The sequence below is a fragment of the Salmo salar genome, chromosome 16 (assembly GCF_965601325.2).
Source record: "Salmo salar chromosome 16, fSalSal1, whole genome shotgun sequence".
NCBI lineage: Eukaryota > Metazoa > Chordata > Actinopteri > Salmoniformes > Salmonidae > Salmo > Salmo salar.
The window spans coordinates 59,727,997-59,742,251 of NC_138306.1; the positions used below are offsets into that span (position 1 = coordinate 59,727,997).

A 14,255-nucleotide genomic window follows, 5' to 3' on the forward strand; every position below is an offset into this window, starting at 1 on the left:
TCATGATGCCATCTATTTTGTGAAGTGCACCAGTCCCTCCTGCAGCAAAGCACCCCCACAACATGATGCTGCCACCCTCGTGCTTCACGGTTGGGATGGTGTTCTTCGGCTTACAAGCATCCCCCTTTTTCCTCCTAACATAACAATGGTCATTATGGCCAAACAGTTCTATTTTTGTTTCATCAGACCAGAGGACATTTCTCCAAAAGTAATATCTTTGTCTCCATGTGCAGTTGCAAACCGTAGTCTGGCTTTTTTTTATGATGGTTTTGGAGCAGTGGCTTCTTCCTTGCTGAGCAGCCTTTCAGGTTATGTCGATATAGGACTCGTTTTACTGTGGATATAAATACTTTTGTACCTGTTTCCTCCAGCATCCTCACAAGGTCCTTTGCTGTTGTTCTGGGATTGATTTGCACTTTTCACACCAAAGTACGTTCATCTCTAGGAGACAGAACGCATCTCCTTCCTGAGCGGTATGACGGCTGCGTGGTCCCATGGTGTTTATACTTGCGTACTATTGTTTGTACAGATGAACGTGGTACCTTCAGGCGTTTGGAATTTGCTCCCAATGATGAACCAGAGGTCTACAATTTTTTTTCTGAAGGCCTTGAAATACATCCACAGGTATACCTCCAATTGACTCAAATGATGTCAATTAGCCTATCAGAAGCTTCTCAAGCCATGACATCATTGTCTGGAATTTTCCAAGCTGTTTATTAAAGGCACAGTCAACTTAGTGTATGTAAACTTCTGTCCCACTGGAATTGTGATACAGTGAATTATAAGTGAAATAATCTGTCTGTAAACAATTGTTGGAAAAATGACTTGTGTCATGCACAAAGTAGATGTCCTAACCGACTTGTCAAAACTATAGTTTGTTAACAAGAAATGTGTGGAGTGGTTGAAAAACGAGTTTTAATGACCCCAAACTAAGTTTATGTAAACTTCCGACTTCAACTGTACGTCCACTACCTGATCGCCATATCAACCCAACATATCTTTATCGGAGTGGGACAGCAGAACATTTTGAACCCTGTATTTAGCTGAAATCTTGTGTATTTTATTCCTAATGTTCCCATTTTTAATAATAATAGTTTTAGCCGGGCTTCAGGGGGGCTCATAAGCAAGCATTTCACAGTAACGTTTACACAAATTGTATTCGGAGTATGTGACAAACACAATTTGATTTTGATTTAACCTTGTTTAAAAATGTTGGTGGTTGGCAAAAGTGTGATTCGGTGCACACTACATATCTATTGATCGGCCCAATCATTAGCTCAATAAGACCTAATGGTTACGAGATAATCAATTAAATAATCAATAAAAAAAATACATCAAATTTGGTATTTGATTAAATGTTTATACAGGATATATGTTTATATTCCTTAAATCAATAAGAGCTAACTTAAAGGGATGGAATGAGGTGCTGGGAAGCTCTTAAAGGACAACACACACACACCGTACCGACCAATAGCAGCAGATGGTCATCCTCTGACCACCAAACATCATGCGTCTGCTCATTTCCTGGTTATTCTACATGTTGAATCCCCACTGTTCATTTCCTGGTTATTCTACATGTTGAATCCCCACTGTTCATTTCCTGGTTATTCTACATGTTGAATCCCCACTGTTCATTTCCTGGTTATTCTACATGTTGAATCCCCACTGTTCATTTCCTGGTTATTCTACATGTTGAATCCCCACTGTTCATTTCCTGGTTATTCTACATGTTGAATCTCCACTGCTCATTTCCTGGTTATTCTACATGTTGAATCTCCACTGCTCATTTCCTGGTTATTCTACATGTTGAATCTCCACGGTTCATTTCCTGGTTATTCTACATGTTGAATCCCCACTGTTCATTTCCTGGTTATTCTACATGTTGAATCTCCACTGTTCATTTCCTGGTTATTCTACATGTTGAATCCCCACTATTCTACATGTTGAATCTCCACTGTTCATTTCCTGGTTATTCTACATGTTGAATCTCCACTGTTCATTTCCTGGTTATTCTACATGTTGAATCCCCACTGTTCATTTCCTGATTATTCTACATGTTGAATCCCCACTGTTCATTTCCTGGTTATTCTACATGTTGAATCTCCACTGTTCATTTCCTGGTTATTCTACATGTTGAATCCCCACTGTTCATTTCCTGGTTATTCTACATGTTGAATCCCCACTGTTCATTTCCTGGTTATTCTACATGTTGAATCCCCACTATTCTACATGTTGAATCGCCACTGTTAATTTCCTGGTTATTCTACATGTTGAATCCCCACTGTTCATTTCCTGGTTATTCTACATGTTGAATCGCCACTGTTCATTTCCTGGTTATTCTACATGTTGAATCGCCACTGTTCATTTCCTGGTTATTCTACATGTTGAATCGCCACTGTTCGACCCCCAGCAGACGATTGCAAGGCCAACCATTACTTTTAGCTGTTGGTGTGTGTGTGTGTGTGTGTGTGTGTGACTCACAGCGTTCTTGTAGAAGAAGTACAGTATCATGTTGGCCAGTCTGGAGTAACACCAGTGGCCATGGACCAGCAAGAGCTTCTGAAGGTTCCGGAACCGCCGAAGGGCAAAGTCACTAGCCATCACAGCCTGTAGAGAGACACACACACACACACAAAATACTCAGAGAGAGAACGAGACAGAGCCGACAGATGTGGATGTAAGGACATTTCCATAGATAACTGCTGTTTCGGGATGTTTTTAGTGTGTGTGTGTGTGTGTGTGTGTGTGTGTGTGTGTGTGTGTGTGTGTGTGTGGGTCACGAGCTTTGAACCAGTGCTTTTAGGGGGTTGCGAAGACATTGCAGATTTTAGGATCTAGTTTCAACCTCCTGCCAAATGTATGACCATATTAGAGACACATTTTTCCTTCAGATTACACAGATCCACAAAGAATTCGAAAACAAATCCAGTTTTGATAAACTCCCATACAGTAGAAGTCGGAAGTTTACATACACCTTAGCCAAATACATTTAAACTCAGTTTTTCCACAATACCTGACATTTAATCCTAGTAAAAATTCCCTGTCTTAGGTCAGTTAGGATCACCACTATATTTTAAGAATGTGAAATGTCAGAATAATAGTAGAGAGAATGATTATTCTGTTCCTACAGAAACCACCTTTTCTGTCCCCATTACCTTCTGTCCATTGTGACGGGGCTGAATTTGTCTGAATCATCTCAGTGCTTCTCCTTCCAATAGGGCACTTCCCCTTTAATTTCCAATTAAACAGTGCTTCTCCTTCCAATAGGGCGCTTCCCCTTTAAATTTCCAACTAAACAGTGCTTCTCCTTCCAATAGGGCGCTTCCCCTTTAAATTTCCAACTAAACAGTGCTTCTCCTTCCAATAGGGCGCTTCCCCTTTAAATTTCCAACTAAACAGTGCTTCTCCTTCCAATAGGGCGCTTCCCCTTTAAATTTCCAACTAAACAGTGCTTCTCCTTCCAATAGGGCGCTTCCCCTTTAAATTTCCAACTAAACAGTGCTTCCCCTTTAATTCCATATTAAACAGATAGCATCAGCTACGTAAAACTGGGGGGTTTGTGATGGTGGTGCGAACGACGATGTGTTGAACCCTCAGTTGTGAAGCTGCTTCACTCCGTTTGTTTTGTTGTAATTTTAAGCTTTGTAGCCTCGTCTCAAGTTTACCCAGGATCCGATCCACTCTTTGCGTCCGTTGGTCTACACATATCCGTCGTTCTTCATGGCCTTTTCTCCTCTGTTTGGCGGATTGGATTGTCTGACTGACTACAACGTTTTTTTTTTTTTTTTGCGTACGGTATTTCATGTGTTTTAGTGTGATGTATACCGTGATGATTTATGTGGTCAGTTTTCCTTGAAGACTACAACTTTTGATTTATGTCGTTGAAGACGTATTGAGATTTTATACTCTTTATGGTTGTTCTTTTGATTGTATGATTGATACTGGGGTTTACGCTACACTGGTATGAACGGACAAATATTGAGTGACTAAGGTCACTTGAGTTCCCTGAACTCGTTTACCGGGCTGGACTCTTTTTAGGCCCGAGGTACAGGACCTTTCTGGAGGAACCAGAACTCATTATGTGTTATATTGTTATGTGTTTGTGATCATTTCTGTTGGTAATACAACCCACGCAAAAGAATACCGTTGTTTTGTAAGTTCTTTCCAATGTTTTAAGGGTTTATGAAAAGTGTATTTCCATCCTGTCTTTTACATGAGTCCTTTGTATTGGTGTAGACTTGACGGACCAGATGGGACTCATTCCCTCCCAAACCAAAAGGAGAAACGAGAGACATTTTCTCTGGTAGGCACAACCTTCCTGGCACCCCTATAAATAATAACCTCAAGTCAAAACGGTTCCCCCATGTTCCCTCCCTTCCTCCTGTCCTTCCTCATCCCTTTATATCTTTTATCATCCTCTCTCCTTATTCACTCTTTCTCCTCCTCTGTGGTTCTCCTTCTCCGTCATCTCCTTCTCTGTGGTTCTCCTGCTCCTTCTACCCTCCTCTGTGGTTCTCCTTCTACCCCCCTCTGTGGTTCTCCTTCTCCGTCATCTCCTTCTCTGTGGTTCTCCTGCTCCTTCTACCCTCCTCTGTGGTTCTCCTTCTACCCCCCTCTCTGTGGTTCTCCTTCTCCGTCCTCTGTTCCTCTGTGGTTCTCCTGCTCCTTCTCCCTCCTCTGTGGTTCTCCTGCTCCGTCCTCTCTTCCTCTGTGGTTCTCCTCCTCCGTCCTCTCTTCCTCTGTGGTTCTCCTGCTCCGTCCTCTCTTCCTCTGTGGTTCTCCTGCTCCGTCCTCTCTTCCTCTGTGGTTCTCCTGCTCCTTCTCCCTCCTCTGTGGATCTCCTCCTCTCTTCCTCTGTGGTTCTCCTACTTCTCTCCCCCTCCCTTGTCTCCCCCCTCTTTTCCCACTCCTCGTGCTCTCACTGTCTCTATCAGTCTCTCCCTTCTGTCTCCCCCTCTGTCCTCTCCCCACATCACGGCCCCGTTTCTCCTTACCTGCATGCCCTCCTGTCCTGAGATGCCGACGCCCACATCAGCCACCTGAATCATGCTGACATCATTAGCACCATCACCTGAGATTAATGAGAGGGGAGGGAGAGAGAGGGGGAGAGAGAGAAGGGGAGAGAGGGAATGAGGGAGGGAGGGAGGAGAGAGAGGGAGGAGAGAGAATGAGGGAGGGAGGGAGGGAGGAGAGAGAGGGAGGGGGAGGGAGGAGAGAGAGGGAGAGAGAGGGAGGGGGAGGGAGGGAGGAGAGAGAGGGAGGGAGAGGGAGGGAGAGAGAGGGAGGAGAGAGAGGGAGGGAGGAGAGGGAGGAGAGAGAATGAGGGAATGAGGGAGGGAGGGAGGAGAGAGAGGGAGGGAGGGAGGAGAGAGAGGGAGGGAGGGAGGGGAGAGAGGGAGGGGGAGGGAGGAGAGAGAGGGAGAGAGAGGGAGGGAGAGGGAGGGAGAGAGAGGGAGGAGAGAGTGGGAGGGAGGAGAGAGAGGGAGGGAGGAGAGGGAGGAGAGAGAGGGAGGAAAGAGGGAGGAGAGAGGGAGGAGAGAGGGAGAGGAGAGGGAGGAGAGGGAGGAGAGGGAGGGAAGAGAGAGGGAGGGAGGGAGAGGGGAGGGAAGAGAGAGGGAGGGAGGGAGAGGGAGGAGAGACACTCAGTAAGAGGTGCTAGCAGCTCAAAACCCCTTGTCCTCTGTACTCCACCTTAGTGCTAAAACAGCAACGACAGAAAAACAACTGAGCTTCCCAAGTGCACCAGCAGTAACAGTCAGTAAACAGGGGAAGACCCCCACCAGCTGTAACAGTCAGTAAACAGGGGAAGACCCCCACCAGCAGTAACAGTCAGTAAACAGGGGAAGACCCCCACCAGCAGTAACAACAGTCAGTAAACAGGGGAAGACCCCCACCAGCAGTAACAACAGTCAGTAAACAGGGGAAGACCCCCACCAGCAGTAACAGTCAGTAAACAGGGGAAGACCCCCACCAGCAGTAACAGTCAGTAAACAGGGGAAGACCCCCACCAGCAGTAACAGTCAGTAAACAGGGGAAGACCCCCACCAGCAGTAACAGTCAGTAAACAGGGGAAGACCCCCACCAGCAGTAACAGTCAGTAAACAGGGGAAGACCCCCACCAGCAGTAACAGTCAGTAAACAGGGGAAGACCCCCACCAGCAGTAACAGTCAGTAAACAGGGGAAGAGCCCCACCAGCTGTAACAGTCAGTAAACAGGGGAAGACCCCCACCAGCAGTAACAGTCAGTAAACAGGGGAAGACCCCCACCAGCAGTAACAGTCAGTAAACAGGGGAAGACCCCCACCAGCAGTAACAGTCAGTAAACAGGGGAAGACCCCCACCAGCAGTAACAGTCAGTAAACAGGGGAAGACCCCCACCAGCAGTAACAACAGTCAGTAAACAGGGGAAGACCCCCACCAGCAGTAACAGTCAGTAAACAGGGGAAGACCCCCACCAGCAGTAACAGTCAGTAAACAGGGGAAGACCCCCACCAGCAGTAACAGTCAGTAAACAGGGGAAGACCCCCACCAGCTGTAACAGTCAGTAAACAGGGGAAGACCCCCACCAGCAGTAACAGTCAGTAAACAGGGGAAGACCCCCACCAGCAGTAACAGTCAGTAAACAGGGGAAGACCCCCACCAGCAGTAACAGTCAGTAAACAGGGGAAGACCCCCACCAGCAGTAACAGTCAGTAAACAGGGGAAGACCCCCACCAGCAGTAACAGTCAGTAAACAGGGGAGGAAGAACTCCCTTTAAGAGTGTGCTCCTAATCTCAGCTCGTTAACTGTATAAAAGACACCTGGGAGCCAGAAATCTTTCTGATTGAGAGGGGGTCAAATACTTATTTCCCTCATTAAAATGCAAATCATTTTATAACATTTTTGACATGCGTTTTTTGGGATATTTTTGTTGTTATTCTGTCTCTCACTGTTCAAATAAACCTACCATTAAAATTATAGACTGATCATTTCTTTGTCAGTGGGCAAACATACAAAATCAACAGGGGATCAAATACTTTTTTCCCTCACTGTATATATATCATATTATGTATGCTATTATATATACACAAGTGCATTCGGTAAGTATTCAGACCCCTTTACTTTTTCCACATTTTGTTACAGCCTTATTCTAAAATTGACTAAATTGTCCCCCCCCCCCAATCTACACACAATATCCCATAATGACAAAGGACATTTTTTGTTGTTGAAATTTTTGGTAATTTATTTTTTAAAAATCAATAAATTAAATATCACATTTACATAAGTATTCAGACCCTTTACTCAGTACTTTGTTGAAGCACCTTTGGCAGCGATTACAGCCTAGAGTCTTCTTGGGTATGACGCTACAAGCTTGGCACAACCTGTATTTGGGGAGTTTCTCCCATTCTTCTCTGCAGATCCTCTCAAGCTCTGTCAGGTTGGATGGGGAGCGTCGCTGCACAGATATTTTCAGGTCTCTCCAGAGATGTTCGATCGGGTTCAAGTGCGGGCTCTGGCTGGGCCACTCAAGGACATTCAGAGACTTGTCCCGCAACCACTCCTGCGTTGTCTTGGCTGTCTGCCGTTGTCCTGTTGGAAGGTAAACCTTCGACCCCAGTTTGAGGTCCTGAGTGCTCAGGAGCAGGTTTTCATCAAGGATCTCTCTGTACTTTGCTCCGTTCATCTTTGCCTCAATCCTGAATAGTCTCCCAGTCCCTGCCGCTGAAAAACATCCCCACAGCATGATGCTGCCAACACCATGCTTCACCGTAGGGATGGTGCCAGGTTTCCTCCAGACGTGACGCTTGGCATTCAAAGAGTTCAATCTTGGTTTCATCAGACCAGAGAATCTTGTTTCTCATGGTCAGAGTCCCTTAGGTGCCTTTTGGCAAACTCCAAGCGGGTTGTCATGGGCCTTTTACTGAGGAGTGGCTTCCGTCTGGCCACTCTACCATAAAGGCCTGATTGGTGGAGTGCTGCAGAGATGGTTGTCCTTCTGGAAGGTTCTCCCATCACTACAGAGGAACTCTGGAGCTCTGTCAGAGTGACCATCGTGTTCTTGGTCACCTTCCTGACCAAGGCCCTTCTCCCCCGATGGCTCAGTTTGCCCGTTCGGCCAGCACTAGGAAGAGTCTTGGTGGTTCCAAACTTCTTCCATTTATGAATATTTTTTAAAATAAATTAGCAACATTTTTCGCTTTGTCATCATGGGGTATTGTGTGTAGATTGCTGAGGATTTTCTTATTTTATTTAAGTAGTTAAGGGGTCTGGATACTTTCAGAAGGCACTGTATACCGGTCAAAAGTTTGGACACACCTACTCATTCCAGGGTTTTTATTTATTTTTATACTATTTTCTACATTGTAGAATAATAGTATAGACATCAAAACTATGAAATAACACATAAGGAATCATCTAGTAAACAAAAAAAGTGTTAAACAAATCCAAATATATTTTATATTTGAGATTCTTGAAAGGAGCCACCCTTTGCCTTGATGACAGCTTTACACACTCTTGGTATTCTCTCAACCAGCTTCACCTGGAATGCATTTCCAACAGTCTTGAAGGAGTTCCCTCATATGCTGAGCACTTGTTGGCTGGTTTGCCTTCACTCTGCTGTCCAACTCATCCCAAACCATCTCAATTGGGTGGAGGCCAGGTCATCTGATGCAGCACTCCATCACTCTCCTTCTTGGTCAAATAGCCCTCACACAGCCTGGAGGTGTGTTGGGTCATTGTCCTGTTGAAAAACAAATGATAGTCCCACTAAGCCCAAACCAGATGGGATGGCGTCTCACTGCAGAACGCTGTGGTAGCCATGCTGGTTAAGTGTGCCTTGAATTCTAAATAAATCACAGACAGTGTCACCAGCAAAGCAGCACCACACCATCACACCTCCTCCTCCATGCTTCACGGTGGGAACCACACATGGGGACATCATCTGTTCACGAACTCTGCGTCCCATAAAGACACAGCGGTTGGAACCAAAAACCTCACATTTTGACTCAGATCAAAACGACAGATTTCCACCTGTGTACTGTCCATTGCTCGTGTATCTTGGCCAAAGCAAGTCTCTTCTTTTTACTGGTGTCCTTTAGTTGTGGTTTCTTTGCAGCAATTCGACCATGAAGGCTTGATTCACACAGTCTCCTCTGAACAGTTGATGTTGAGATGTGTCTGTTACTTGAACTCTGTGAAGCATTTATTTGGGCTGCAATTTCTGAAGCTGGTAACTCTAATGAACTTATCCTCTGCAGCAGAGGTAACTCTGGGTCTTCCTTTACTGTGGCGGTCCTCATGAGAGCCAGTTTCATCATAGCGCTTGATGGTTTTTGCAACTGCACTTGAAGAAACTTTCAAAGTTCTTTACATTTTCCGCATTGTCTGACCTTCATGTCTTAAAGTAATGATGGACTGTCGTTTCTCTTTGCTTATTTGAGCTGTTCTGGATTTTCTGGATTTTTTTGTTGTTATTCTGTCTCTCACTGTTCAAATAAACCTACCATTAAAATTATAGACTGATCATTTCTTTGTCAGTGGGCAAACGAACAAAATCAGCAGGGGATCAAATACTTTTTTCCACTCACTGTACCTATGGCCAGCGTTGAGGAACTAGACTGGCACCTACCTATGGCCAGCGTTGAGGAACTAGACTGGCACCTACCTATGGCCAGCGTTGAGGAACTAGACTGGCACCTACCTATGCCCAGCGTTGACGAACGTTGAGGAACTAGACTGGCACCTACCTATGGCCAGCGTTGAGGAACTAGACTGGCACCTACCTATGGCCAGCGTTGAGGAACTAGACTGGCACCTACCTATGGCCAGTGTTGAGGAACTAGACTGGCACCTACCTATGCCCAGCGTTGACGAACTAGACTGGCACCTACCTATGGTCAGTGTTGAGGAACTAGACTGGCACCTACCTATGGCCAGCGTTGAGGAACTAGACTGGCACCTACCTATGGCCAGCATTGAGGAACGTTGAGGAACTAGACTGGCACCTACCTATGGCCAGCGTTGAGGAACTAGACTGGCACCTACCTATGGCCAGCATTGAGAAACTAGACTGGCACCTACCTATGGCCAGCATTGAGGAACTAGACTGGCACCTACCTATGGCCAGCGTTGAGGAACTAGACTGGCACCTACCTATGGCCAGCGTTGAGGAACTAGACTGGCACCTACCTATGGCCAGCGTTGAGGAACTAGACTGGCACCTACCTATGGCCAGCGTTGAGGAACGTTGAGGAACTAGACTGGCACCTACCTATGGCCAGCGTCATGACCTTCAGTTTGTTCCGGACCAGTTTAACCACCATACTCTTCTGCAGCGGCGTGGAGCGACAGCAGAGGACTGACCGACAGCTCCTCGCCACCGCCAGGAACTTCTCATCTAGGCTGCTGTCCAGTGCGTAGGCCAGCGTCCGCCCGTCAATTACCAAACCCAGCCGGTGCACCAGGAAGGACTGGGTCTGGGAGGAGGAGGAGGAAGGAGGAGGAGGAGGGGGGAAGGAATAGGCGGGAGCGTAGTCTTTCTGAAAGGATCTGGAAGGATCCGAGGACAGGAACTTAGCCTGGATGTAGTGTAGACTCTCCTCTAGAAGGACTGCCATCGCCTCCTGTTGCAGAGACCGACAGAGAGAGAGAGAGAGAGAGAGAGAGAGAGAGAGGGAGAGAGGGAGAGAGAGAGACAGACAGAGGGAGAGACAGGCATAGAGGGAGAGAGGGAGAGAGAGAGAGACAGGCAGAGAGGGAGAGAGAGACGGGCAGAGAGAGAGAGAGGGAGAGCGAGAGGGAGAGAGAGAGAGACAGGCAGAGAGGGAGAGAGAGCGAGAGAGAGAGAGGGAGAGCGAGAGGGAGAGAGGGAAAGAGACAGAGAGGGAGAGAGGGAAAGAGAGAGAGAGAGGGAGAGAGACAGGCAGAGAAAGAAAGAGACAGAGAGAGAGAGGGACAGGCAGAGAGGGAGAGAGACGGGCAGAGAGGGAGAGCGAGACGGGCAGAGAGGGAGAGAGAGACGGGCAGAGAGGGAGAGAGAGACGGGCAGAGAGGGAGAGCGAGACGGGCAGAGAGGGAGAGAGAGACGGGCAGAGAGGGAGACAGAGACAGGCAGAGAGAGACAGGCAGAGAGGGGGAGAGAGACACGCAGAGAGGGGGAGAGAGACACGCAGAGAGGGGGAGAGAGACAGGCAGAGAGGATGAGAGAGAGACAGGCAGAGAGGGGGAGAGAGAGACAGGCAGAGAGGGGGAGAGAGACAGGCAGAGAGGATGAGAGCGAGACAGGCAGAGAGGGGGAGAGAGAGACAGGCAGAGAGGGGGAGAGAGAGACAGGCAGAGAGGGGGAGAGAGAGACAGGCAGAGGGGGAGAGAGAGACAGGCAGAGAGGGGGAGAGAGAGACAGGCAGAGAGGGGGAGAGAGAGACAGGCAGAGAGGGGGAGAGAGAGACAGGCAGGGAGAGAGAGACAGACAGGGAGAGAGAGACAGACAGGGAGAGAGAGAGACAGACAGAGGGAGAGAGAGAGACAGGCAGAGAGGGGGAGAGAGAGACAGGCAGAGAGGGGGAGAGAGAGACAGGCAGGGAGAGAGAGACAGACAGAGGGAGAGAGAGAGACAGACAGAGGGAGGGAGAGAGACAGGCATAGCTGTAATAGAAACTCTCCTCCAGTTAGATGGTGCTGCAGTGGATACAAGCCGTTTTACTGATCAAAATGAACTGATCAGTTCAGTTAATTTTAGACTGATCTTAATTGTTTTGGTACATAATGTCTCCGCCATAATGAAAACAACTTCTGGACACTAGAACAGCGATCACTAACCTCAATTTGGATGTAAATTTCTACTTTAACGGAGTAAAGCAGGACATTCTGCCAACTCCTAAACAGGCCCTAATACCCGGGACTCGAAAGAGGAAGTGGCGGCGCAAGTAGGGGAAAAATGAGCCAGCATCCTGAAGACACAACGTTGGCGAGTAAATAAACTGCCTCGATTGTACATTCCATTAGCGAACGGACAATCACTAGAGAATAAACTGGATGAGCTCTAGACTCAAGACTATCCTATCAACAGGACCTGAAGAACTGTAATATTCTGTTTCAAGCAGGACATGGATAGAATTACAGTGAAGACAAACTATGAAATAACACATATGGAATCATGTAGTAACCAAAAAAGTGTTAAACAAATCAAAATATATTTTACATTTGAGTTTCTTCAAGTAGCCACCCTTTGCCTTGATGGCAGCTTTGCACACTGTGCACACTCTCAACCAGCTTCCTGAGGTAGTCACCTGGAATGCATTTCAATTAACAGGTGTGCCTTTTAGAAGTTAATTTGTGGAATTTCTTTCCTTCTTAATGCCTTTGAGCCAATCAGTTGTGTTGTGACAAGGTAGGGGTGGTATACAGAATATGGTATTTTAGCAAATAAGGCTAAGTCCATACTTTGGCAAGAACAGCCCAAATAAGCAAAGACAAATTACAGTTCATCATTACTTTAAGACATGAAGGTCAGTCAATACGGAAAATGTGTCGCAAAAACCATCAAGCGCTATGATGAAACTGGCTCTCATGAGGACCGCCACAGGAAAGGAAGACCCAGAGTTACCTCTGCTGCAGAGGATAAGTTCATTAGCGGTTACCAGCCTTATGAGGACCGCCACAGGAAAGGAAGACCCAGAGTTAGCTCTGCTGCAGAGGATAAGTTCATTAGAGGTTACCAGCCTCAGAAATTACAGCCCAGATAAATGCTAACAGATGTCTCAACATTAACTGTTCAGAGGAGAATCAGGCCTTCATGGTCGAATTGCTGCAAAGATACCACTACTAGACAAACTAAACAACGTCTTTGCCCGCTTTGAGGATAATACAGTGCCCGCTAACAAGGACAGCGCCCCCCTCCAACCTCTCCTCTCCGTGGCCGACGTGAGTAAAACATTTAAACGTGTTAACCCTCGCAAGGCTGCTAGCCCAGACGGTATACTTAGCCGTGTCCTTAGAGCTGGCTGGTGTGTTTACGGACATATTCAATCTCTCCCTATCCCAGTCTGCTGTCCCCACATGCTTCAATATGGCCACCATTGTTCCTGTACCCTGTCTGTGACTCTCTCCCTGGCCTGTCTACCCCTCTCTCCTTATTCCATCTGTCGCCCCTATAAAGCTGTGTGTAAGTTTGGTTAAAATTTGAAGATGGCGCCGTACTGCGTGGCAGCTATCTTGCGAGCTCTGACCCAACTTTGCTATTTTGTGATTCTTCCGCGACGCGTACAAGGCCCTCCCTCGCCCCCTTTTGGCAAATCTGACCACGAATCCATCTTGCTGCACCCCTCCTATAGGCAGAAACTAAAACAGGAAGCGCCCGTGCTTAGGTCTATCCAACGCTGGTCTGACCAATCGGATTCCACGCTTCAAGATTGTTTCGATCACGTGGCCTGGGATATGTTCCCGGGTAGCCTCAGAGAATAATGATGTATACACTGACTCGGTGAGCGAGTTTATAAGGAAGTGTATAGGAGATACACTGTACCCACTGTGACTATTAACACCTTCCCTAACCGGAAACCGTGCATGGATGGCGGCATTCGCGTTAAACTGAAAGCACTTTCCACCGCATTTAACCATGGCAAGGAGAATGGGAATATGGCCGAACACTAACAGTGTAGTTATTCCCTCCGTAAGCCAATCAAACAAGCAAAGTGTCAGTAAAGAGACAAAGTAGAGTCGCAATTCATCGGCTCAGACACGAGACGTATGTGGAAGGGTCTACAGTCAATCACGGACTACAAACAGAAAACCAGCCCCTGAGTCGCGGACATCGATGTCTTGCTTCCAGACAAACTAAACACTTTCTTTACCTGCTTTGAGGATAATACAGTGCCACCAACGCAGCCCGCTACCAAGGACCCTGGACGCTCTTTCACCGTGGCCGACGTGAGTAAAACATTTAAACGTTTTAACCCTCCTCGCTAGGCTGCCGGCCCAGACGGCATCTCTAGCTGCGTCCTCAGAGCATGCGCAGACCATCTGGCTGGTGTGTTTACGAACATATTCAATCAATCCCTATCCCAGTCTGTTGTCCCCACATGCTTCAAGATGGCCACCATTGTTCCTGTTCCCAAGAAAGCAAAGGTAACTGAACTAAATGACTATCACCCCATAGCCCTCACTTCTGTCATCATGAAGTGCTTTGAGATACTAGTTAAGGATCATATCACCTCCACCTTACCGGCCACCCTAGACCCACTTCAGTTTGCATACCGCCCCAACAGGTCCACAGACG

At 47.1% G+C, this 14,255-nt stretch overlaps 1 protein-coding gene across 1 annotated transcript in view; it reads right to left on the minus strand.

Annotated features, from left to right (window-relative positions):
• Positions 1-14,255, minus strand: part of atp10a (ATPase phospholipid transporting 10A) — a 206,094-nt gene that overhangs the window by 22,968 nt on the left and 168,871 nt on the right. The window contains exons 14-16 of the mRNA XM_082962802.1: positions 10,251-10,602; positions 4,995-5,071; positions 2,482-2,607 (exon numbers count right to left, since the gene is read on the minus strand). Coding sequence (XP_082818928.1) covers positions 2,482-2,607; positions 4,995-5,071; positions 10,251-10,602 — 555 coding nt within the window. The remainder of the gene's footprint in view (positions 1-2,481; positions 2,608-4,994; positions 5,072-10,250; positions 10,603-14,255) is intronic.